Below are 24,426 nucleotides of genomic sequence, written 5' to 3'. Positions count from 1 at the left end.
AAAAATTGCACAGAACATACAGAGAATAAGGCGCAAATACAAAGGCTACTAAAAACAGAGGAAATTACTCCAGAAAAGTGATGAGTGCTTCTCACGATTAACATAATTATTGTGTACCAATAGTAGTAGTTAGTGAGGAGCCCTGTAATGATGGGGGGCTCAGATCACAAAAGGCTATATATTTAAAAAAATAAAGAAAAGAAAAGGAAAATTTCAGCACTAATTCCCCAAGAAAATGTAGAAGGGGAGAGTGGGCATAAGACTGTTCATCTATTGACCTTAGGCAGACATTTTGCAGGCTGTGGTGAACACTTTTTAGCACTTTCTTTTCCACTTTCTTTAGCACTTTTTCTTTCCAACTGTTATGATAGGCTACAAGCACTAAGGAAAGACAGGAGATCTGTCCCTACAATAGAACTAAGCTAGATCCCTACGATGTAACGGGGAACCTGATCCTGCGATCAGACCCGCTAAAGTCCTCAGCTAGTCTGAACGAAGACCTATAGATGTGAGGGAGGGATCCCTACAAGAACTAGGGACTGGGAGAAAGATGGACACCTCCTAGCAGAAATTGTAGCAGTAAAAAGACAAACACACAACATAGAACATAAAGGTCAAAAGACCTAGCTAAACTGACTGAGAAAGGTTACAAAGCACCTGGCTAGCTTAAGAGTAGAAATTACAATGAAGTCCAGCAAGGCCAGGAGGGCGGAGCAGGAATAAATAGGCAAAAAGGTCATGTGACCAGCAAGATAGAAAAAACCTAACAGGAGAGTTCTAACACCAACTATGTTCATTGAAATACACAAAGATATAATATCTCTCAGTTGTAAGAAGTTATCGAGTGAGTTGAAAAATGAAAATATCTTGAATAATGCACATGATATCTTTAACCCTATCAATACAATACCACCCCTTTCCTGTGTCATTTTCACCCCATTCAGCCTCTTTACTCGCGCTTCTGAGATTTCGGTCTCTTCTCTTGGGCAGTAGCTTATCCTATATGACCAGGAAGCAGCAGAATCTCACAGGAGTGAATTGCAGTCAGTGTCAGCAAACTCCTCATCTCCTGTCTCACCGTGTACTGATAATAAAGGTTATTCAATTTAAAAAAAAGCTAAGCAGAGATTCGGGGCAGTGCACTCCCGATCTAAATACCTAGCGAACGCCCCTGCTCTCTCCCCTGACCTGCAAAGAAAATAGTCTTTGATGGGATTTGAACCAAAGACCACAGCGCTCTAAAGCAAAAAAGCAACAGTGCTGCTAACCACTGATCCTCCGTTCTGCCCACAATGTTTCTTTTTCTTTTTTTCCTTCTTTATTTCCTTTCTTCCTTCCTTCCTTTATACCTCCCAACACTGAAGGACAGAAAAACCACATCCCTAACCCTACCAAGTCCTATAGAAATAAAGCCCCCAGTGAATTCCCTTAGTATTTAATTCCCACACAATGTCCCTTCACACAGTATGATGTCCAAAAGATCCTTCACATTAGTGCCCCTACATTTCTCCCATTAAACACACAGTATAATGCCCCTGCAATACCCCTCCCACACAGTATAGTGCCTCCTTACACATTTATGCCCCCACACTCTCCCACCACAGAGAATAATGCCCCGCTCAGAGTATGATACCCCTAGTGTCCCCCAATAATGCTCCTCTTACAGCATGATCCACCCACATAGTTTCTCCACACAATACTATGCCCCCATATTCCACCAACAAAGTATGATAGCACACAGTGACCCCTCTCCCCAAACAAATGATGTTCCTGAATCCCAACACTATATGATTGTGAGGGGTGCAGGGTGGTAGCTGTGGCGAGAGACTGCTGTTGTGTTCCCACACCCTGACTCCCCACAAATAAGAGATAATGTCCAGTCTGTCTTGTGGTTTGTGTGTACTGCACAAAACTCATGGTTTTCCTGGAGGATCCCATCAGCTTCAGGATTCCAGTCTTAGCTGCAGGCCGACAATCACTTTCAGACTCGGTTTCCTTTTTCATCAAAACAACTTTACTCACCTTTTTCGTCAGTTCAGTTTTGGTAACAGACACAGCACTTTGTGATACAACCATCCCAGTTTTAGCCTCCTTATCTGTCCCTCTTTTCTCTGACTCCTTTTCCACCAGGTGTGACTCCCCCGTTACCGCAGCTTCCAGGAAAATGGTCCTGCTCTCTATAGGTGCATCCTCGCCCATTTCCCCTTCTCCAGGACGTAGGCCCCAGGCGTTTAGGGAAGTTTCCTCGCAGTTATCCGCTTCCTCTTTTATCATGCTGCCCTTTTCTCTCTTTTCCTCTCGCTGTATGTCTGTTGACCTTCAGCCCCCAGGGCCCTGAACTCCTTCTCTTTCTCAATTGTACCTCCTGCACAAGCTTGAACGTTACAACTAATACAACTCTACTACCCTATCTGCACCAAACAGGAAGTGCTTGGTGCAGATAGGGTACCTTTTACTCCTCCCACTTAGGAAAGTCCCTAGACCCAATAACTATGATTTCTACCTATTCTTTGCACTACAGTGCCCTCCTATCCTGAACCCCTAGTTCTTATCTAACCTTGTTCTATTCCTACACTGATACCTTATCCTTTCCCTATATTGTCTTATTAAAGTATATTAAAATACATTTTCAATATTCCACCATGATACATATACTATACATTTCACATGTACTTGTTTTGTTAGGGAGTGATGCAGAGCGTGCGCAGGCTTTCACACACCCTTACATGATGCCCACTCACACAGTATAGGGGCCCCTACAGCCCTCCACACTCACACAGTATGATGCCCTTGCAAATACTCCCACCCTCTACCCCACAAACACACAGTACAATTTGCGGAGCAGCTCTTCACTATGTGCTATGTTTGTGTCCCGATGTAGCAGGCGCAATGTACTGACATCAATGCGCCTCCAGTGCTGAGCCGCAGACGGCACAAATGAATGGAGCAGGCGGCTAATACTTCCACATTAGCATTAAATTCAACTGTATATCTGAAATACAATATACAGATACAGTTGAAAGAAAGTTATGCCGACCTCCTGGGACTTCTTCCCAAATCTGAGGTTGTCCCACTGTAAGGAGATGTACATGCTGCTCGCGTTTCCCCCTTGAAGAACAAGTGCAATGTTATGTAGTGTAATGTGAATTATGACTTGTGTTATTGATGTTAATGTTGTGTACTGTCTGACAGTAGGTAAAGTGAGATTTAATGTTTGGGACTAGCCCCGAGTGGGAGGGGCTTATCTGAAGGGACTGAGACAGTTTCCTGTCAGGAAGTTAGAAAGGGCCCAAAGTGTGTAGAAAGAAGACCTAAGTTCTAGTGTGAGCAGTGCCCCTAACGAGAGAGGAGACAAAGACGAAAGATAGCAAGATCCTAGCGGGGAGAACGAGAGAGAAGTGACCAAAACCAAAAAAACAAAGTGATCGATCAGAGATGGGTTCTGGGTCAAAACGCCTATCAATACGGCCCAAAGTTTATTACGCACAGAGGTAACGGGCCTAGATGGGACAGAGTACGTAAGACGAAGAGAGTACACCGGGTGGGAGTTCCAGAGCGTCAGAGACAGGGAAGACAAGTATCGGCCATACTGGTTCCCTAGAAAGGAAAGAAGATGCGGAACCGCTGGTTCAAAATAAGACTCTTGCTAACTGACTGTAGTACTGAGCTGGGCTGTGGTGAAGTAGAAAGGAACGTTGAAGTATAGGACAAATGAGTAAAGAGGAAGGAATTGAAACTGTGTGTGGAAAATGCTCCATTTTGTGAAGGAAACATTCATCAAGTTGTGCACCCGCTATCTACTGTATATAATCCTCACCAAGTTATCACTGAGTAAAAAGTTTATTTTTAACTGTTGGTCTCCCTCAATGAACTGTCAAACATCTAGTCCTTGCCAACCAAAGTCACTGGTTACATGCTGCCTGCAAGTGCGTAGCGCCCCCGCAGCACAACTTCATACTCCCAGCCAGGACCTCCGCCTTCATGTAATGTGCTGGGGCGCAAGAGATGAGTATCTTGCCCATGGCTACCACCACGTGCTACATTACACCACTACATCTGGGACAGTTGGGAGCCATGGCTGACCAGCCTCTCCTTACAGTATAGACTGAAGCAAATGTGAACAGGTGCAAGCAGTGGCTGCAGTATACACATACCAGAGAATGCAGCTACCTGTGCCAAGATATAAGACAACATTGAATATGTGAATCGTGAACTTTATTACTGCTATGTAGCCTATAAAACTGATGTACTTAGTGTACAAATTGGCCAATTTATTTGTGCCCATCAGCCACAGCAAGGTGTACCCAGTTGATGGGAACCTACTCTTTCAGATACAGCAGGTGAAATAAGTATTGAACACGTTACCAATTTTCCAAGTAAATATATTTCTAAAGGTGCTATTGACATGAAATTCTCACCAGATATTGGTAACAACCTGTCCAATCCACACAGGCAAAGAAATCAAACTATAAATGTCCAGACTGGAGCTGAATGGCGAATATGATGACGACACAGGTCGTGCAGCCAAAGATCACTCTGTGCAGCTGCAACATCGCAGCATAATGCAGGTGATTGGGGTCGCATTGTGACAAGCAAGTTCACCTGCATTCACCTATATTAAAGGGATTGTCCAGTCTTCGGCTGTCCTTTCTATGTGACTGCAGTCTTGTGAAACCTCACAGCGGGCACAGTGCGTACTATCAGGATTCTCTGGTGCTAACGCCAGAATGTGATTTGCACACTTACGGCCACATTCCGATTAAATGCGTCCGGTCTTGCTCAATACACTTGTACTGAGCATGGACAACATCTACAAGTAGTTTTTATGTTCTCCTCATGTTTGCTTTGGTTTCCTCCGGGTTCTCCAGTTTCCTTCCAAAGGCATAGTGATAGGGAACGGAAATTGTGAGCCCCAATGGGGACAGTGATGATAATGTCTGTAAAGCACTGTGGAATTAATGGCGCTATATAAGCAAGTAAAAAAAAATAATTCTCAATTTACTCATTCTGTAGCCAGCAATAGATAACACAGAGAAGGCAAATGGTACACATTTTTAATAAAACCAAATAAAAAAATGATTTTTAGCCAAAAATGCATGTATTTAAGTAAGAACATAAAATTGACCCTGTTACTTCCATAGTCACCTAGGCATCTTTTTGGGGGGTTATAATGTAATGTTCTTCATCTTCATCATTATTGAGATCTCTGCAGGTCTCGTCACTTTGCACGTGTGACTCCTGGACATGACCAGGACGGGTTTGCAGTTTTGAATGAAAGTTTCCATTCACTGTTTGCAAACAGAGGTCTTGAATATATTAAGAACCTGAAGCATAATACATATTAGACAGTTACAGAACCTTTTATTACAGGGGTTGTCCAGTGAAAACTCCTATCCATAGGATATGACTTATTGATCAATGGGGTGCGTATGGTTGACTTGTACTCCATTCATTCCCTGTGGGGCTGCCAAGCTCTGCGCTCTGCTTTTATTGGCGGCCCCATAAAGAATGAATTGAGCGGCAATCAGGCATCCGACCTGACACCTCATTTTATAATGAGGATAAAAGTTCTCTGTCATGGATGAAAATTCCCCAACCTGCCAATAGGTGCCGGTCCCAGCACCACCACCCAACTGTCACCTAACCTGAGGAAAAATGATAACTTGTTTTCACTTGATATCCCCTTTAAATAGTGATTGAAGGGGTTACCCAAGATATTAAAAAAAAATGGCCAGAAATCGGGGAATGTAGTGAAATAACAAAATAACTTAATGTATACTCTCTTGGTAAATCACCGCCACTTTGTGACTTGCAGTAATGAAGTTCTGACTACCCTTACATTAATGCTGCAGCCAATCAGTGGTGAGGTAGCTTAGTTGTCTTGTGACCTCTGAAGCTAGTGATTGGCGGTAGCAGTCGTGTTAGGGTTGTCAGCATCATCACTGCAGAATGCCTTAGTGAAATTTGAGCAGCGTGCAAGTTACCAGGTGAACAAACGTTCTTTGGGTATTTTAAAGCATTGTCTGCTTTTAAAGAATCTTGGATACCCCGATTAAAGGGAACGTAGGCTCAGCTTCCATCTCACAGGCAGACAAGGTTGCAATACAGCAGAGCTGTGAGAGCTGCAGCAAATGTGTTTGTAACGTGACAAAGTTCAGTTCTACTGTTCTGTGTGTGCTACATGTCTCATACTAGTAACTTCCCCATTTATTAAAATTGAGCTCTGGAGACAGATTCTCAGGGAGATCTATATCTGGCCCATAGATCCTTACAGCTCATCCCTTGATCAGCTGAAATCCCTGGGTGAAGGTGCAGGAGGGTGCTCATTTGTCCCTCATAGACCACTACAGGAGAAATATTATATTACATTGTGCCCACTGAAATGAATGAGTGACTATGTAATAAGTAGTAGAGCTGTATTAAGTCCTGTGTGGTCACTGCGCTTGGCAGTGGTTCTCCTCCTAATCGAGGTGTGTCTAGAGTGGGATACTCCCTTTATGGCCTTATAAACAAGCACAGGACTTATAATAATTGATGATTAGTTATGTAGATGTTTCTTTTTTTGTAAACACAAATACTAATTTCTTTTTATTCTTACCTCGCAGGGTGAACTTGGCCCCCCTGGTTTACCTGGACCTTCAGTAAGTGCAAATACTAAACTAAATTGTAAGCGTAATAATTGTTGTATGACTTCCTAGTTCCTGATGGGTTTGTCCTTTAACCCAGAAGCCAATCAGAAGAAGCAGAGCTGCAGTGTAAAGCATGTAGAAGTTTTAGAATTAGTCTCTGAAGAGACAGGAAGTGAATTTCAGACTCCAATAAACTCGGCAACTAATGGAGTCACTGATTACAGTTGTATATTAATATAACAGAATTGTAAAATAGCCGACACTAACATGTCATATGACTACAACTCCCAGCATAGCTCATAAGCCATTGGCCTATTCTGTTCAATGAGACACAAAGCCATATAGAACAGTGGGCTTTGTTGCACCCGTGACAGTTTGGAGGTTTTAGATGAAATCTGGACTAATATATCTTTTGTCTTCTTACTTCAAAAGGGTCCAAAAGGAGCCGCCGGAAAACCAGGAGAACCTGGAAAACCCGGCCTGTCTGGACTGCCAGGTATTGATGTAAGTAATTCCCTCTTGTTTATCTATAGAACATTTAAACATTTCTTTATGCAAGGTTTGCAGATTGGCATCCCCCTACATACAGTACGTATGCCCGCTACCTACTGGTGATGCTGCAGGATCATGCATTGCAACACGGGATTAACCAATGTATATCTGGCCTTATGTAATACTGCCCATTAATATATACGGACTGGACTCCTCCTGTGCCTATGTGGCATAACAGAAGTATAAAACTGACAGTCGCATGTATAGAAGCCGCATTTACTTCATGGTCTGGAAATTAATTGGATCATATGGCCAATATAGTGCAGGAGGTTCTCAGAGTCCCAGTGCAAATTCAGTGCCAGAAGGGTCTTTGGTCCCTCTCAGGTATCAGGACCCGGGTATCGTTGCTCCCCTTGTTCCCCTATAGCATACATGTCAAACTCTGGCTTGTGGGCCAAATCTAGCCCCCAGAGTGGTTATATTTGGCCCACAACACCAGAACAGCTACCCCTATGTGGGGCTATTATTCTGTATGGAGGACTATGTGAGGCCCATTATTCTGTATAGAGGACTATGGGGGGCCATTATTTTGTATGGAGCACTATGTGGGGCCCATTATACTGTATGGAGGACTATGTGAGGCCCATTATCCTGTATGGAGGACTATGTGGGGCCATTATTTTGTATGGAGCACTATGTGGGGCCAATTATACTGTATGGAGGACTATGTGAGGCCCATTATTCTGCATGGAGGACTATGGGGGGGGGGGGCATTATTTTGTATGGAGGACTATGTGGGGCCCATTATTTTGTATGGAGGACTATGTGGTGCCCATTATTCTGTATTGAGGACTATATGGGGCCATTATTCTGCATGGAGGACTATGTGGAGCCCATTATTTTGTATGGAGGACTCTGTGGGGACCATTATTCTGTATGGAGGACTATGTGGGGCCCATTATTTTGTATAGAGGACTATGGGGGGCCATTATTTTGTATGGAGGACTATGTGGGGCCCATTATTTTGTATGGAGGACTATGTGGGGCCCATTATTTTGTATGGAGGACTATGTGGTGCCCATTATTCTGTATTGAGGACTATATGGGGCCATTATTCTGTATGGAGGACTATGTGGAGCCCATTATTTTGTATGGAGGACTCTGTGGGGCCCATTATTCTGTATGGAGGACTATGTGGGGCCCATTATTTTGTATGGAGCACTATGTGGAGCCCATTATACTGTATGGAGGACTATGTGGGGCCCATTATTTTGTATTGAGGACTATATGGGGCCATTATTCTGTATGGAGGACTATGTGGAGCCCATTATTTTGTATGGAGGACTCTGTGGGGCCCATTATTCTGTATGGAGGACTATGTGGGGCCCATTATTTTGTATGGAGCACTATGTGGGCCCATTATACTGTATGGAGGACTATGTGGGGCCATTATTCTGTATGGAGGACTATGTGGAGCCCATTATTTTGTATGGAGGACTATGTGGGGCCCATTATTTTGTATAGAGGACTATGTGGGGCCATTATTCTGTATGGAGGACTATGTGGGGCCCATTATACTGTATACTGGTTGGCCCACGATTTTGTCCAAGTTATTCATTTTTGCCCTCTGTGTGTTTGAGTTTGACATCCCTGCCCTATAGCTACTCACTGGTCTCTATGTTACCATTTATTTTTATTTTCAAGGGACTAACTGGACCTGATGGGAAAGCTGGCCCTGATGGACCACCAGGAGAACGGGTAGGTGACCTTTGTAAGGGGATACTCCCAAAATTAGTAGTGTTAAAAGTTGTTCAAGAGTGGAAATCTGATAAAGAAAAAGAACACAGCTAAATTACAGAAAAAGCAAAACAGTGTCACACCTGTCCACAGGTTGTGTGTGGTATTGCAGCTTATTCACTTCAACTGAACTGAATTGCAATACCAGACACAACCTGTGGACAGGTGTGGCACTGTGTCTACAACAAAGCAGACATGTTTAAGAATCCTTGGCAATCCTTTAACTTTTTTTAATCATTCATTTTCTTATTTTATCATGATACCTTTTGGTCATATTAACTTTTCCTTTCATCATCCACCATTACCCTCATTCTAATTCCTTTTCTTCCCTGTATAATCACCACCTTCATCTCCCACATCCCTCTATCATCACCGATGTCCTTATCCTTCCTTTTATGATCATCAGTTCTCTTCTCTCAGTACCGAAGCTTTTGTCATCGTCATCCTTATCATCATACTCCTCCCCAGGGATCTGCATTACTCTATCATCATACATTATCTTCTTCTGTCATCAACATCATAGTCATCATCCTCCATGTGCGTCTATCATCTTGCTCTTCTCCCTATCTCTATCATATGCTCCATTTTTCCATCACCCACTATTAATCAATGACCTCCACTTTTTGTTGCCAGGTTTCCCTCAAGATACACATTTGCCATGTTATCATTTATTACCCGAATATTAGCCATTTTTCTTACTCTCTATCACATTTTATTTCCATAAATCTTCTTCCTTTCTGTCCTCATTTCCTTACCTTATTCCCTCTTCCATCTATTTTAAACTACATCCAACTACCATCATCAATGATCGACATTACAGGAATCATCAAGAACAGACGCTTATTTTAATATACCATCATCCATATCTCACTGTTACCCATCATATTCATCACCAGGACTATTATCATTATCATCTCATTTCCACCCATCATCATTATCAGACTGCGATCAGCATTGTTACATATTTGAATATATATTCATAAACATCCCACTGTCATCATCCATCTTAATCATCATCACAAACATCAGCAGCAGCCGATTTCCATCTATCATCATCTGAATCCTGCTATTATCCATCATAATCAACAGGATTATCATCATCCCATTTCCAGTTATCATAATTTCCATCCCGTTAACACCATCATAGACCCCCTTGAATCTATCATTATGTATATCCACTACTAATATCCATCATAATCAAGATCAGGAATTTCAGCTTCATTAACATCTATCATCATCCACATCTAAATATTATCATCTATCATAATTAAAAGAAAAAGTATCATAGTAGTCATCATTAATTTATTTTCATTGCTTATTATTCAAATCACACTTTCATCTATCACATCATCTATCACAATTAACATCTGCAAAATCATCACCATCTGCCAATTTCCACTTATTATCATCCACATCCCACTATTATCAGCTATAATAATCAACATCAGGAGTGTCATCATCATCATCTCATTTCCATCGATCATCATCCACATCAAACTATCATCCATCATAATCAACATCAGGACTATCATCACTATCCCATTATATCTATAATTATCCTCATTCCACAATCATAATCATTAACCCTCTTGGATCTATCATCATCCGTATCCCACTTTCACCATCCATCATAATAAGCAACAGCAGTATCATCATCCTGTTTCCATTTATCAGCATCTACATCCCACTATCATCTGTCATAATCACTATCTTCACAATCATCTATATTATCATCATCATCATCAACCAATTTCCAGATATCATCATCCATCATATTCAACATTAGGAGTGTCATCATAAGCATCATCATTAACCCATTTTCATCAATCATCATTTACATCCCACTAACATCCACCACAATGAACATAAGGATTATCTTTGTCATCATCCACATAATCAATCTATTTCCATTTATTATCATCCACAATCAACTGTTATCATAATCAAAATCAAGGAGTATCATCATCATCATCATCAATATTATCCTATTTCCATATATCATCATCCAAATCTCACTAGCATTTATCATAATCAACATCAGCAAGATTATTATCAGCCAATTTCCATGTATTATCATCCACATCCCACTATTATCAACTATCATAATCAACATCAGGAGTGTCATCATCATTATCATCATCATATCATTTCCATCAATCATCATCCACAACAAACTATCATCCATCATAATCAACATCAAGACTATCATCATTATCCCATTATATCTAGAATTATTCATATCATAATTATTAACCCTCTTGGATCTATCATCATCCACATCCCACTATCATCATCCATCATAATCAGCATCAGGACTATCATCATCATCAGCATCCCATTTTCATCTATCAGCATTCTCATCCCACTATATTCATCAGTAAGCCTTTTGTATCTATCATCATCCACATTCTATTATTACATATTATAACCACCATCAGGAGAATCCTCATAATCATCATCATCAAACCCTTTTTAACCCTTTAATCTTTCACCATACAAATTCCTCTGTCATCATTTATCATAATCTGCATCAATATTATCTTCATCATCATCAATAACCTATTTTCATCTCTAAGGGTGCATTGACCCTGCCTTTTGAAATCTGTTCATTGGTCCCGTTGGGGCTTACGTCCGAACCGTCTGGGTGTCCGCCTGCAGTGGGATGATGCAGGATAGAGTGCACATTCACTGTGTCGACACCATTGAAGTCTATGGCCCCGTTGGCACATACTCCCGAATCCCGTTTTGCGCGGAGTTCGGATATAAGCCCCGAAGGGACCAACGAATGGGAGGCAAAACGTAGTGTGAAAACACCCTAACATATTACTATCCACATCCAACTATTATCATCCATCATAAACAAAATCAGGGGTATCTTCATATCATCATCATCAACATCAACCTGTTTCCATCTATCATCATCCACGTCTCACTATCATTGTCAATCATAATGAACATCAGGAGTGTCATCATTGTCCAAAGATTTCTAACTATCATCATCCACATCCCAGTTGTCATCATTCATGATCAACATCAAAATTAGCATCATCAATACCAATATATTTCCATTTACCAGCTTCTTCTCTGTCATCTTTAACTTTCATTAGTTTCCTCTAACATCATGCAGTTTCTTCTCCTATCATCCATATCTGCCTGGTATATAGATCTTGTGCTATACGTCATTATCCTTAAAGGGATCCTATCACTAGATTCATGCTGCCTGAACCAATGGCAGCATGCATCAGACACTGGTTATGGAGAGACCTTACTAGTCCGATGCGGTCTCCGACCAGATTCTCTCCACTCCGCTACCCATGACTGGCAGGTCTCTCTCTATTTACACACATGAGAGAGGAGAGAGCTGTCAATCAACTGGTACAGATCAGGGAGAAGCCGGCCGGGGCCCGAATATGTTTATTCTAAAACGGCACAGCGTTTCAAAGTAATGTATACAGGGTCTGATTCATGCTGCCTCTGGTTTGGGCAGTATTAATTTAACGACAGATTCCCTTTAACCTCATCAACAACATCCATTACCGTCTTAAATCATCATTTACTTCAACCATTCACTTCCATCTGATGATACATCATCCATCATTCAGCATACCAGTAGGGGAATATACATTGTTTGACAGGAGAACTGCATACAACAACAGAATGCAATATCTGCAGACTCTACGTTTGATGACCATTCATCTACAATCAAGTTATCTAGACCACAAGACCCCCCCCCCCCCCCCATAATGTAGCATGGCTCATTTCAGGGACTCCAAAATGTGCTCATGAGGTCAGGGTAATTCATAACACTCCAGGGCACTCAGCTGTAATATGAAACAACGTGCAGGCAAAGAGGGGAGATCTGTTTACGCCATGTAGGCTCCTGTTGGGTTGGCCATTTGGTTTGTTGTATCCATAGACAAGATAAGTATGGAGTCCCCTATGGACGACATTCAAGATCCATTGGCTTTTCACATTGTGTCTTGTTTTTAGGGAGCCATTGGACCACCGGGACCTGATGGTTCTGCAGTAAGTATCAACCCACATCCCAGACCCTTAATGTTAACCACGTGTCTACCAAGTTAGTTGATATTGTGCATATGTATGAATAGGATTTGACCTTTCATAGACAGAGATGTAGGACGCTTTAGGACTTATTGACTCAGCACCTTCCTAATTTTTAATTAATCTTGAGATTTCTTAGGCTTAACATTGGCATTGAGGTGACTATTCTTCCATCCATTATTAACCAACATGGAGTGGATTCCAACAGAGAACGGAAATATTCCAAATGGAAAAGCTTGAGATATATACCGTATATCCCTTCTTCAATGAGATCTGGTTCCATCTTTGGTAAATAATGAAGATCTCCTAGATGATCGATCTCTCTAACACCAGAGTCAGTGAAGCCTAAAGCTTTACACTGACATGTGTGTGAGCCATCAAACCAGTTCATTCTTAGTAATGAGCTTAGTAATGTTGGATTTATAAATCTAATCCTTTGGTGGTTTCACAGGAACATGTAGGTGTCCAAAAGTCACTTTTCCTATTGAGGAAACAAGGATGATTGCTGGTCAGCAATCTGCAGCTGCCATTGGTATGGCCCTTAGCCAGTGGCTTATATAAATCAGAGGGGCCCTATAACAAAACCAAAAATTAGGTCGTCTGCTAGTGCTTCTTTTTGCCATAGCACCTTACCATCCTTACCCTCCATAATGACCCTCTGACTGACTTCTCTACATGTAATCCTGAGCTAGGCCCCCTATTCTCATGACCCCCATAATTGCCTCTAGTTACCTATGCCTTTGTCTATGGCCAACTTCAACACCATCCCATCACAGCTCGTGGTTAGTTTTTTTTAATGATCTATCTTATTTTTGCTTTTCTTTGTAGGGAAGAGGACCACCCGGACCTCCCGTAAGTGTGATACATGATCCTCGTGGTCTGAATGTCTAGGATATTTCTTTGGTCATCTTTCTGAGATTTTTTTTTTTTCCTTGACTTGACTTTCTTTTTGTAATTGGTGTCTTTACTGCTTTATCAGGGTCTTGCTGGACAAAGTGGTTTACCAGGTGGCAAAGGACCCCAAGGTCCGGCGGTAAGTCCTTCAGCCATACCTATGGGAAATTAAAAACATTACTATTCAAAGAAGAATATTGCCCAATTGTCAGAATGACCTTAGTAGGTGGTGTTTTGTAAAATATCTCAGTTAGTGGCTCAGACAGAAGAAGAATTAGCGCCTTCAAAATGTGGTGCTGGAAAAGGATGTTATCAATACCATGGATGGCAAAAAAAACAAATGAATCAATTTTGAAACAAATCAAGCCAAACATGTCGCTCGAAGCAAGGATCACCAAGGTATGACTTGTCTACTTTGGACACATCATACGAAGACAGCAATCACTGGAAAAGGACATCATGCTAGGAAGAATAGAAGGAACAAGGTGAAGAGGAAAACCAGCAACCCCATGGCTTGATACAATCAAGATAACGGTGGAGAAGACCCTGGTGGACCTATCTAGGCTTGCACAAGATCGAACTTCCTACAAAGTGTTTATCCATCAAGTCGCCGTGGCTCGAAATTGAGTTGAAGGCCGTTAAACAAAAAAAAAAGCTCAGTATTATGGTTAAAGTTGTATTGTCCAGGTTCTGATGTTATAATAAGGCCCAGCCTCTAAGGAGCTCTGATGCTTTAGTAGAATACCATGTAGGGCTTTCAGAATAATTTTCTTTAGTGGGACCAACATACCCCAATTTGACCTTGCTTGTAAGAAACATATTTGGAACAATGGTCCATGATGTCAGAGGAAATTTTTTTGTTCTCCGATACTTCTATTTTTCCAGAGCAATATTCCAAATATTCTACCCTACGGTGCTTAAAGAATAGTGCCATTCAGTGCTCAAAATAGCACATTTGTAAATTGCATGGCAAAAAAGTACCGCTATTCAGTGTCCAATACTTTAGCAGCCAATGTTGACCCGAACATTGTAAATACAAGGTGTTGAACCATTTCTCTAATTTTGGTCTGTTGTTCACAATAGAAGTCATCTTAATAAAATACACAACACATAATGCAAAATGCACCCATTATGCCATTGTAAAACACTCTCTGCCAAAACATACAAAAATAGTATTCTGATGGTGTAAACTCTTCAAATCCTTTGCAAAATGTTCTCCCATCCTAACAATAGAACCTTGGTGATGGTTCTCTATCATTAATGTAGTCATTGTATAGCCATTGGATATAGTTAAAGGGGTATTCTTAAGTTTGGAATTACCCCCAACTTCCAGATCATTGGGTGTCCCACCACTGGGCCCCCCATCGATCCTGAGAACCCGGACTTTGAAGAGTCCTGTGTGAATGGAGTTATGTCAATGACCTCTGGTGATTGCTGAGCGCTGTGCTCAGCCGGATTTTGGCACTCCCATAGGAATGAATGGAGAACCAATATGCATGTCCAATCACCGCTCCATTTACACATGGCTCTCCAGAGTCTCGATTCTTGAGACTGGTTGGGGTCCCAGTGGTAGAACCCCCAGAAATAAGGAAGTTATTCCCTATCCCATAGATAGGAATTAAGTTCCAAACTTGAGACAACCCCTTTAAGATCTCAGATCTTTTTCTGCCTCAGCCCCTCTTTCTATGTAGTTTATGAGAACCAATATGTGTAACAAAACGACACTGAAACATAAGCAGACTTGGTATTTCCCTCTTCTCAAACTGGGTCCAGGAAACACAATCCATTTCACAGAGACCTTGCTAAATAGAGAGAAAGGACTATTTGGGTGTATTCCTGGCACCATGCTGGTAGTGGGATTGAAATATTTTTGGATATTAAGCGTATTTTTGGGGGGTTTTGGTTGATATTTGTCCTAATTTTACAGGGTCCCTCTGGCGCACCCGGACTTCCTGGGCCACCAGGACCACCAGGCCCTCCAGTAAGTCATACTAATACTTCACTCATGATAGAATTGATGGAACTTTACAATAGCTGGTGGCAAAATTAGAAACAGGACTTATCAGGCAGCTGCTTATCTGCTACAGAAACAAAGGATTGGGCATGTTGAAACTCAGCAGGCCCAACTCTTCTCTCTCCTGACAGTGTCCATCAGAAAAGAGTTGAAATACTCCTACACATTGAATAGTGAGCAGATCCCAAAATTGGCTGTTTTGACTTACCTCTGTCTAACGTGTTTGTGCACCTTAACGTGTAACATTACACAAGTCCCATTACCTGTGGGTGATGACACTTCATCCATTCATCATACATTGTTCTCTCTTACTGTAGGGGCTTCCTGGAGTTGTTCCTGATCGCAATGGAGACTTACAGGTAACTTGTGCCTGAAACATTTTTTTTTTTCGTTTTGTTTTTTCTTTTAAGAAGTCAGAAATAATAATAAAAAAAAACTTGTGGCAATTCATGAACAACACACATATTTCCCATGCAATGGTCAATAATCATTTGGCAAATCTAATATTTTACAGTTAGGACAAAGGAATGAAATTCTCACTGGTTTTATTTTTCAGTGTATTGGCAACACCGATTTATAGACGTCATCTTCTATGAAAAGGAATGTGTCGTCAGAAAATGACCTGTTAATTTAATCAGGTTTTTGTGTTACATTTATTTTTTTTTTAAATCAGAATCTTTATTAAAATACAAAATTAGAAATCTTGCAATTTTCACACTGGCCACCAGGACTATTTTACTCTCAAACTTCCTGTCCTTTTAGGAAGTGTTTCAGCAGGCTCATTATCATCAGAGGCAGGATTACAATAACAGGTGACATCTCTATACACAGCTGATAACACAGGATCCACCAATCACAATAGGCGATCTCACAGCTCCCCTGTCTCCCCATCTTTTCACAATGACTTTTGTACCCACACATTAGATGCTACAATACATAAGAGAGGGTGTGAGCCTGTTCATTGTGGCTAATGTATATGTGAGTTTCCTGATACAACAAGAAGGATGAGTCTAAAAATCCCCAGTGGCCAGTGTGAAAATTCCAAGATTTTTAAGATAGATTAACTATGGAAAGAAACATTGTAAAATATTTCATCAAAGCATATTTAACATAAAAACCAGAGTTAAACTATAGGTTATTTTTATGACACATTCCCTTTAATGATTAGATCCATTACTTCATTATATGATAGCTAGATCCCATATCCAGATCCTGTCAATATATTAGACCCAACAACTTATCCAATAAGTTGATCATGTCATTTATTGGATTTTATCAATAACTAGTATCCTCCAATGACCAGATTCTTTACTATACTATAGAAATGATTAGATCCTATAGACAGATCCTGTCAGTAACTAGGTCCAGTAACTTGTTCAAACCATTAACTTAATCCGTTAGTGACTTGATCCAATTACTTAATTTTGTCAATGGCTTGATCCAATCAATAACTACATTCTTCAGTCACTAGATTTATTACCCAGATCGTTTCAATGACTAGATCCAATGATTAGAACCTATTATTGACTTGGTGCAATAAGTCAATCTCCTGGATCATTGGATCAAATGAATTATTAGATTCTGTCAATGACTTCATCTCATCAATAACTAGAAGCAATGACCAGACCCTATGAATGACTAAATTCACTTCACTTATGACTAGATCTCATGACTTGATACTGCCAAAAACTGAATCCAATGACTAGACTCTTATCAGTCATTAGATCTCATCATTGATTAGATACCATGGTGTGATCCTATGAATAACTTTATTAAATTGCTAGAACGTATCAATTACTAGGCCCAATTATTTAATCTTTTCAAAGACTGGATCAATTGACTAGATCTATGGCTAAATCTCATCAATACCTAGACCTTTTGGCTAGATACCATCAGTGACTAGACTCTATTAATGACTAGATCCTCTCAGATATGATCCAATGACTAGATCTTATAAATAAATAGATCCAATGGCAGGATCCTATTAATGACTAGTTTAATAATTAGGGCCAAAGACACAAATTAACCCTTAGGATGGTTGTCACATTTGCTTCCTATCATGTACCTACCAATGAATTGAAAAATGAGTAGTCTCCTTGTCTTGCAGCAATGTATCATGATCCATTTAGGTTATGTTATATCCACAGAGGCTGACTGTAATTTTGGAATTTTTCTTGAACCTTCAGCAATTTATTACATCTTTTCCTGATTTGTAATAATAATAACAATAATATTATGCATAATGATTAACACTAAGGTTTAAAGTTGGAAGTGACCTGTGCAATTAACTAGGTATGTTTCTTCACCAGTGTCCAGCTGTTTGTCCTCCAGGACCCCCTGGTCCCCCGGGAATGCCAGGATTTAAGGTAATTTTCAGAATTGATTAGAACCAACCCCCACCCCCCATCTTCAAGATCATCAAATCCTAATAGTCTGGTGGCCTTTATGTAAAACAAGCTAAAAACTTACTATTGAAGATTATTGGTTATTTTCCACAGGCCACACATGTTTTTTTTTAGCAAAACGTTTAATTTGAAGTTTAAACATAGCAATATATAAAGTATCAGATCAGATGAGTACATTGATATTTGCAAACAATACAAAGGAAAATGCATAATAGCATACAGCATATGAAAAGAGCATTCACTTCAGATCTTAGATATAGATGACAACAACTTCCTACCCCAACCTGCATATTCCCACCCCAACAACCCCCCACCCTTGTTTGGTATACAAACTGATGTACAGACATACAGATAAAGATCAATTTTTCAGTGTTCAAGAGCAATGAAGTTGTTTCTCCAGCCGTACAAGAGTTAACCGAGAACGGGGCATTCATAGAAATCATGGGGCCCCATAGCACAAGTTCTAATTAAATAAAAAAAATATATATATGGCGGGATCACAGAAGAGCATTTGTCACAACTTTGCAGTCCTTACAAAGATAAAGATCAACCCCCCACAAAAAATATATATATATATTTGGAGGGGTCACAGAAGAGCAATTGTCACAACTTTGCAGTCCTTACAAAGTAATTTTCCTACTGAAGCCCTAGATTCCCCTTTCATTGAACCCATAAAGATGATGCCAACAAAAGTGCCACACAAACACTGTATGATACCCCCACAGTGACTCCCTCCACCCGCACAGTATGCTGACCCTACTGTACTCAACTCTTCTGGCAAAGTATAGTGACCCCAACACAGCATGATCCCCCAACTGTGACCCCCACACGACCCTCCCTGCAGTATAAAGGGCCTACATACGGAATACTTGCCCCACACGTCACCAAAATGTATGATTGCCCCCACTACCCTCCAAACAGTATAATGGCCCTCACAAAGCCCTCGAAACAGTAGGATGGACCCCTCACAAACCTTCACACTGTATAATTGCTTGCATACAGTATACTGGCACCCACATAGCCCTCTATAACGTATAACACATAGCCCTCTATAAAGTATACTGCACCTCATAGTCATCCATATGGTATAATGCACTCACCATAGTCCTCCATATAGTATAATGCACTCCCCATAGTCCTCCATATAGCATAATGCACTCCATAGTTCTCCATAGAATATAATGCACCCCATAGTCCTCCATATAGCATAATGCTCTCCCCATAGTCCTCCATATAGTATAATGCACCCCATAGTCCTCCATATAGCATAATGTACTCCCCATAGTTCTCCATATAGCATAATGCACCCTATAGTCCTTCATGTAGTATAATGCACTCCTCATAGTCCTCCATATAGTATAATACACCCCATAGTCCTCCATAGAGTATAATGCACCCCATAGTCCTCCATATAGCATAATGCACCCCATAGTCCTCTATATAGCATAATGTACTCCCCATAGTTCTCCATATAGCATAATGGACCCCATAGTCCTTCATGTAGTATAATGCACTCCTCATAGTCCTCCATATAGTATAATACACCCTCCATAGTCATCTATATTGTATAATGCACTCCCCATCGTCCTCCATATAGTATAGTGCACTCCCCATAGTCCTCCATACAGTATAATGCACCCCCATAGTCCTCCATATTATATAATGCACCACCCCATAGTCCTCCATATAGTATAATGCACTCCTCATAGTCCTCTGTGCAGTGTAATGCACCCCATAGTATTCCATACAGTATAATGCACTCCATAGTCTTTTATACAGTATAATGCACTCCCCATAGTCCTCCATATAGTATAATGCACACCCCATAGTCCTCTATACAGTATAATGCACTTCCCATATTCTCCATATAATATAATGCACTCCCCATAGTTCTCCATACAGTATAATGCACTTCTCATAGTCCTACATATAGCATAATGCGCCCCATAGTCCTCCATATAGTATAATGCATTCCTCATAGTCCTCCGTGCAGTGTAATGCACCCCATAGTCCTCCATACAGTATAATGCACTCCATAGTCTTCTATACAGTATAATGCACTCCCCATAGTCCTCCATATAGTATAATGCACACCCCATAGTCCTCTATACAGTATAATGCACTTCCCATATTCTCCATATAATATAATGCACTCCCCATAGTTCTCCATACAGTATGATGCACTTCTCATAGTCCTACATATAGCATAATGCCCCCCATAGTCCTCCACAGAGTACAATGCACCCCATAGTCCTTCATATAGTATAATGCACTCCTCATAGTCCTCCATATAGTATAATACACCCTCCATAGTCATCTATATTGTATAATGGACTCCCCATAGTCCTCCATATAGTATATTGCACTCCCCATAGTCCTCCATACAGTATAATGCACCCTCATAGTCCTCCATATTGTATAATGCACCCCCATAGTCCTCCATATAGTATAATGCACTCCTCATAGTCCTTCATGCAGTGTAATGCACTCCATAGTCTTCTATACAGTATAATGCACTCCCCATAATCCTCCATACAGTATAATGCACTCCAAAATCTTCTATACAGTACAGTGCACTCCCCACAGTCCGCTATACAGTATAATGCACTCCCCATAGTTCTCCATATAGTGTAATGCACTCCCCATAGTCCTCCATATAGTATAATGCACCCTCCATAGTTCTCCATATAGTATAATGCACTCCCCATAGTCCTCCATATAGTATAATGCCCTCCCCATAGTCCTCCATATAGTATAATGCCCTCCCTATAGACCTCCATATAATATAATGCACTCCTCATAGTTCTCCATATAGTATAATGCACTCCCCATAGTCCACCATCTAGTGTGATTCACTCTCCATAGTCCTCCATATAGTATAATGCACTCCTATAGGCCTCCATATAGTACAATGCACTCCCCATTGTCCTCCATATAGTATAATGCACCCCCATAGTCCTCCATATAGTATAATGCACCCTCCATAGTCCTCCATAAAGTATAATGCACACCCCATAGTTCAGCATATAGTATAATTGACTCCCCATAGTCCTCCATATAGTATAAAGCACTCCCCATAGTCCTTCATACAGTACAATGCATTCCCCATAGTCCTCCATATAGTATAATTCACCCCCCATAGTTATCCATATAGTATAATACATCCTCCATAGTCCTCCATATAGTATAATGCACTCCCCATAATCCTCCATATAGTATAATGCACTCCCCATAGTCCTCCATATAGTATAATACACCCTCCATATTCCTCCATATAGCATAATGCACCCCATAATGCTCCATATAGTATAATGCTCTCCCCATAGTCCTCCATATAGTCTAATGCACTCCCCATAGACCTCCATACAGTATAATGCACTCCCCACAGTCCTCCATACAGTATAATGCACCCCCATAGTCCCCCATATAGTATAATGCACCCTCCATAGTCCTCCATAAAGTATAATGCACACCCCATAGTTCAGCATATAGTATAATTGACTCCCCATAGTCCTCCATATAGTATAAAGCACTCCCCATTGTCCTTCCTACAGTTTAACGCACTCCCCATAGTCCTCCATACAGTACAATGCATTCCCCATAGTCCCCCATACAGTATAATGCACTCCATAGTCCTCCATATAGTATAATTCACCCCCATAGTTATCCATATAGTATAATACATCCTCCATAGTCCTCCATATAGTATAATGCACCCCATAGTCTTCCATATAGTATAATGCACTCCCCATAACCCTCCATATAGTATAATGCACTCCCCATAGTCCTCCATATAGTTTAATACACCCTCCATATTCCTCCATATAGCATAATGCACCCCATAATGCTCCATACAGTATAATGCTCTCCCCATAGTCCTCCATATAGTCTAATGCACTCCCCATAGTCCTCCATACAGTATAATGCACTCTCCACAGTCCTCCATACAGTATAATGCACTCCCCATAGTTCTCCATACAGTATAATGCAGCATATTAAAAAGCACATCCCTAACGAGAGCTTCAGATACCACAATTGGGCAATTTAATCCAGTCTCCCCACAACTTCCTGAATTTAGTTATGGCCCCTCTTAATTTAAACCTTTTTCTCCATTAAAATAGTAATATTTAGGCACTGGACCACTTCCTCTATTGTGGGTGGGATATTGGAAAGCCAATGTTTAGCGATAGACTTTCTCGTGTGGTAGACCATTTTTCTTATTGCCAGTTGTAGTGGAGGAGAGGCTCCCATATCTCCCACACACCGTTAGCTCTTATTCTAGCTGTCGGGGTCTTGTACAGTAGCATTACCCATTTGCTGAAATTAGGCCCAAATCCCATTTATTTTAGCACTGCCCACATTTATTTCCACTCTACACTATCAAAAACCTTTGTGGCATCTAAGGAGAGAACATCTTTGTTTTTGGGATCAGGCTGTAGCGCTTGTAATGGCAGTCAACTTAGATGGCATAAAGCCAGCATGGTCTGGATGTATTACCGACGTTATCACAGAGCTCAATCTATGCGCCAGGATTTTTGCCAGAATCTTGACATCAGACGTTAGTAGTGAAATGGTCCTATTTAATTCTGGTAATTCCTTATCTTTCCCTTCATTAGGTAAGACAACTATTATAGCCTCATATAATGATCTTGGTAGAGTCCCCTTGGAAAATGCGTCATTAACCATTTCCAAATAATGTGATAAAAGCTCCTCCTCAAATATTTAAAAGATTTCTACTGGGAGGCCGTCAGACACCTGAGGCTGTTATTTGGCATTTCTCCTACTGCTCGTTGAATTTCCTCTAGGGAAATCAGTGACTCTAAAAAATCTCTATCGCTTGCATCCAAAGTTGGAAGTTTAGTTATAGTTAAGTAGTCGGCTAATTCTTCATCCGAGTACCTCGCCCCAGACAAATCCAAATTAGAATAGAAGCTGTGTAGAGTCTTTAAATTTTCAGGAGTTTGGGTGTTAATTCTCCCCTCTCGTCTTTTAACCGGTATATAAAAGCGCTCTCCCTCTCAGCTTGGGCTATTTTGGCTAGTAAGCGCCCAGTCGTTTCTCCCTCCTCATAAAGCTGCTGTTTCAAAAACCTTCTTTTATTGTCCGCTTGTTCTATTTGAAATAATCTCATTTGTTTTTTGGCCACTTTCCAGAGCTTTCTGTTCGAAGGGTAATTATCCTGGGTAAACAATGTTTCGCTTTCCCGAACCTAACTTTCCAATTCAGCTCCTCTTTCCGCAAGTTATCTTTTACCAATTTTAGCTCTCTGATCAATACACCCTCCTTAAAATGGACTCCATAGCGCCCCAAACCACACTATTTGGGGCCGAACTAGAATTGATATAAAAGAATTCCTTAAGTTTCTCCCTGATGGTGGTGCAAATAATAATTTTAAGCCAAAATGGATTAAGTGTCCAACCTATCGAATACCTATATCTTAACAGGGCCACCTGTAACCAAAAGGGAGAGTGATCCAATCGAGATCTAGGAAGATATTCAACTGTAGAAATTAGTGGTATCATTTGAGTATTACATAAGGCGAGATCAATCCTTGATAGAGATTGATAGGTCCATGAGGCACAAGAAAAGACCTGTGAGTTTAGGAACTTCTTCCTCCAAATGTCAAACAGTCCAGCCTCTCTGATAAGGCTGTCAAAAAGGAAAAAAGTACCAATTTCCCCCGGAAACTTAAGGGGGATTAAAATCTCCCAGAATCCTTAAGGGTATATCCGGCCATACCGCCAGTCTCTGGAGAATCTTTTTGATGTATATTTGAATATGGAAGAGGTATATAGACTATGATAATGATACATTCACATGTACTGGAATTTATATCTAACCCTGACAAATCTACCTTCAGAGCCTTTGAAGGAGTCAATATGCGTAAATGGGATACCTTTACGTACAATTAGACTAACCCCCCTTGAGTAATTAGATTGAAGGAAATATAAGGTAAACCCCATCCAGGACCTGTGTTTGATTGACAGTGTCTATCGTTAGATGGGTCTCCTGTAATCCTATTATTGCGGGGTTGAATCTTTTCATGTATTCAAGGATTGTGAATCTTTTGGAATTATTGCTCAATCAACGAATATGACAAGAAATAAAATCAATCATAATACCCATCTGTGGG

General features: G+C 40.7%; 1 protein-coding gene across 1 annotated transcript in view; it reads left to right on the top strand.

The window, feature by feature from the left end:
• Positions 1–24,426, top strand: part of COL9A3 (collagen type IX alpha 3 chain) — a 55,854-nt gene that overhangs the window by 11,121 nt on the left and 20,307 nt on the right. Inside the window, exons 3-11 of the mRNA XM_073681044.1 lie at positions 6,606–6,641; positions 7,062–7,133; positions 8,826–8,879; positions 12,909–12,944; positions 13,809–13,832; positions 13,960–14,013; positions 15,802–15,855; positions 16,206–16,247; positions 18,198–18,254. Coding sequence (XP_073537145.1) covers positions 6,606–6,641; positions 7,062–7,133; positions 8,826–8,879; positions 12,909–12,944; positions 13,809–13,832; positions 13,960–14,013; positions 15,802–15,855; positions 16,206–16,247; positions 18,198–18,254 — 429 coding nt within the window. The remainder of the gene's footprint in view (positions 1–6,605; positions 6,642–7,061; positions 7,134–8,825; positions 8,880–12,908; positions 12,945–13,808; positions 13,833–13,959; positions 14,014–15,801; positions 15,856–16,205; positions 16,248–18,197; positions 18,255–24,426) is intronic.

Source organism: Phyllobates terribilis, unplaced genomic scaffold (genome assembly GCF_046119375.1).
Source record: "Phyllobates terribilis strain yellow unplaced genomic scaffold, ASM4611937v1 Scaffold_5__5_contigs__length_657084704, whole genome shotgun sequence".
Lineage (NCBI taxonomy): Eukaryota > Metazoa > Chordata > Amphibia > Anura > Dendrobatidae > Phyllobates > Phyllobates terribilis.
The sequence above is the reverse complement of the archived record's forward strand: the minus strand, read 5'-3'. Positions and strand labels throughout refer to the sequence as shown.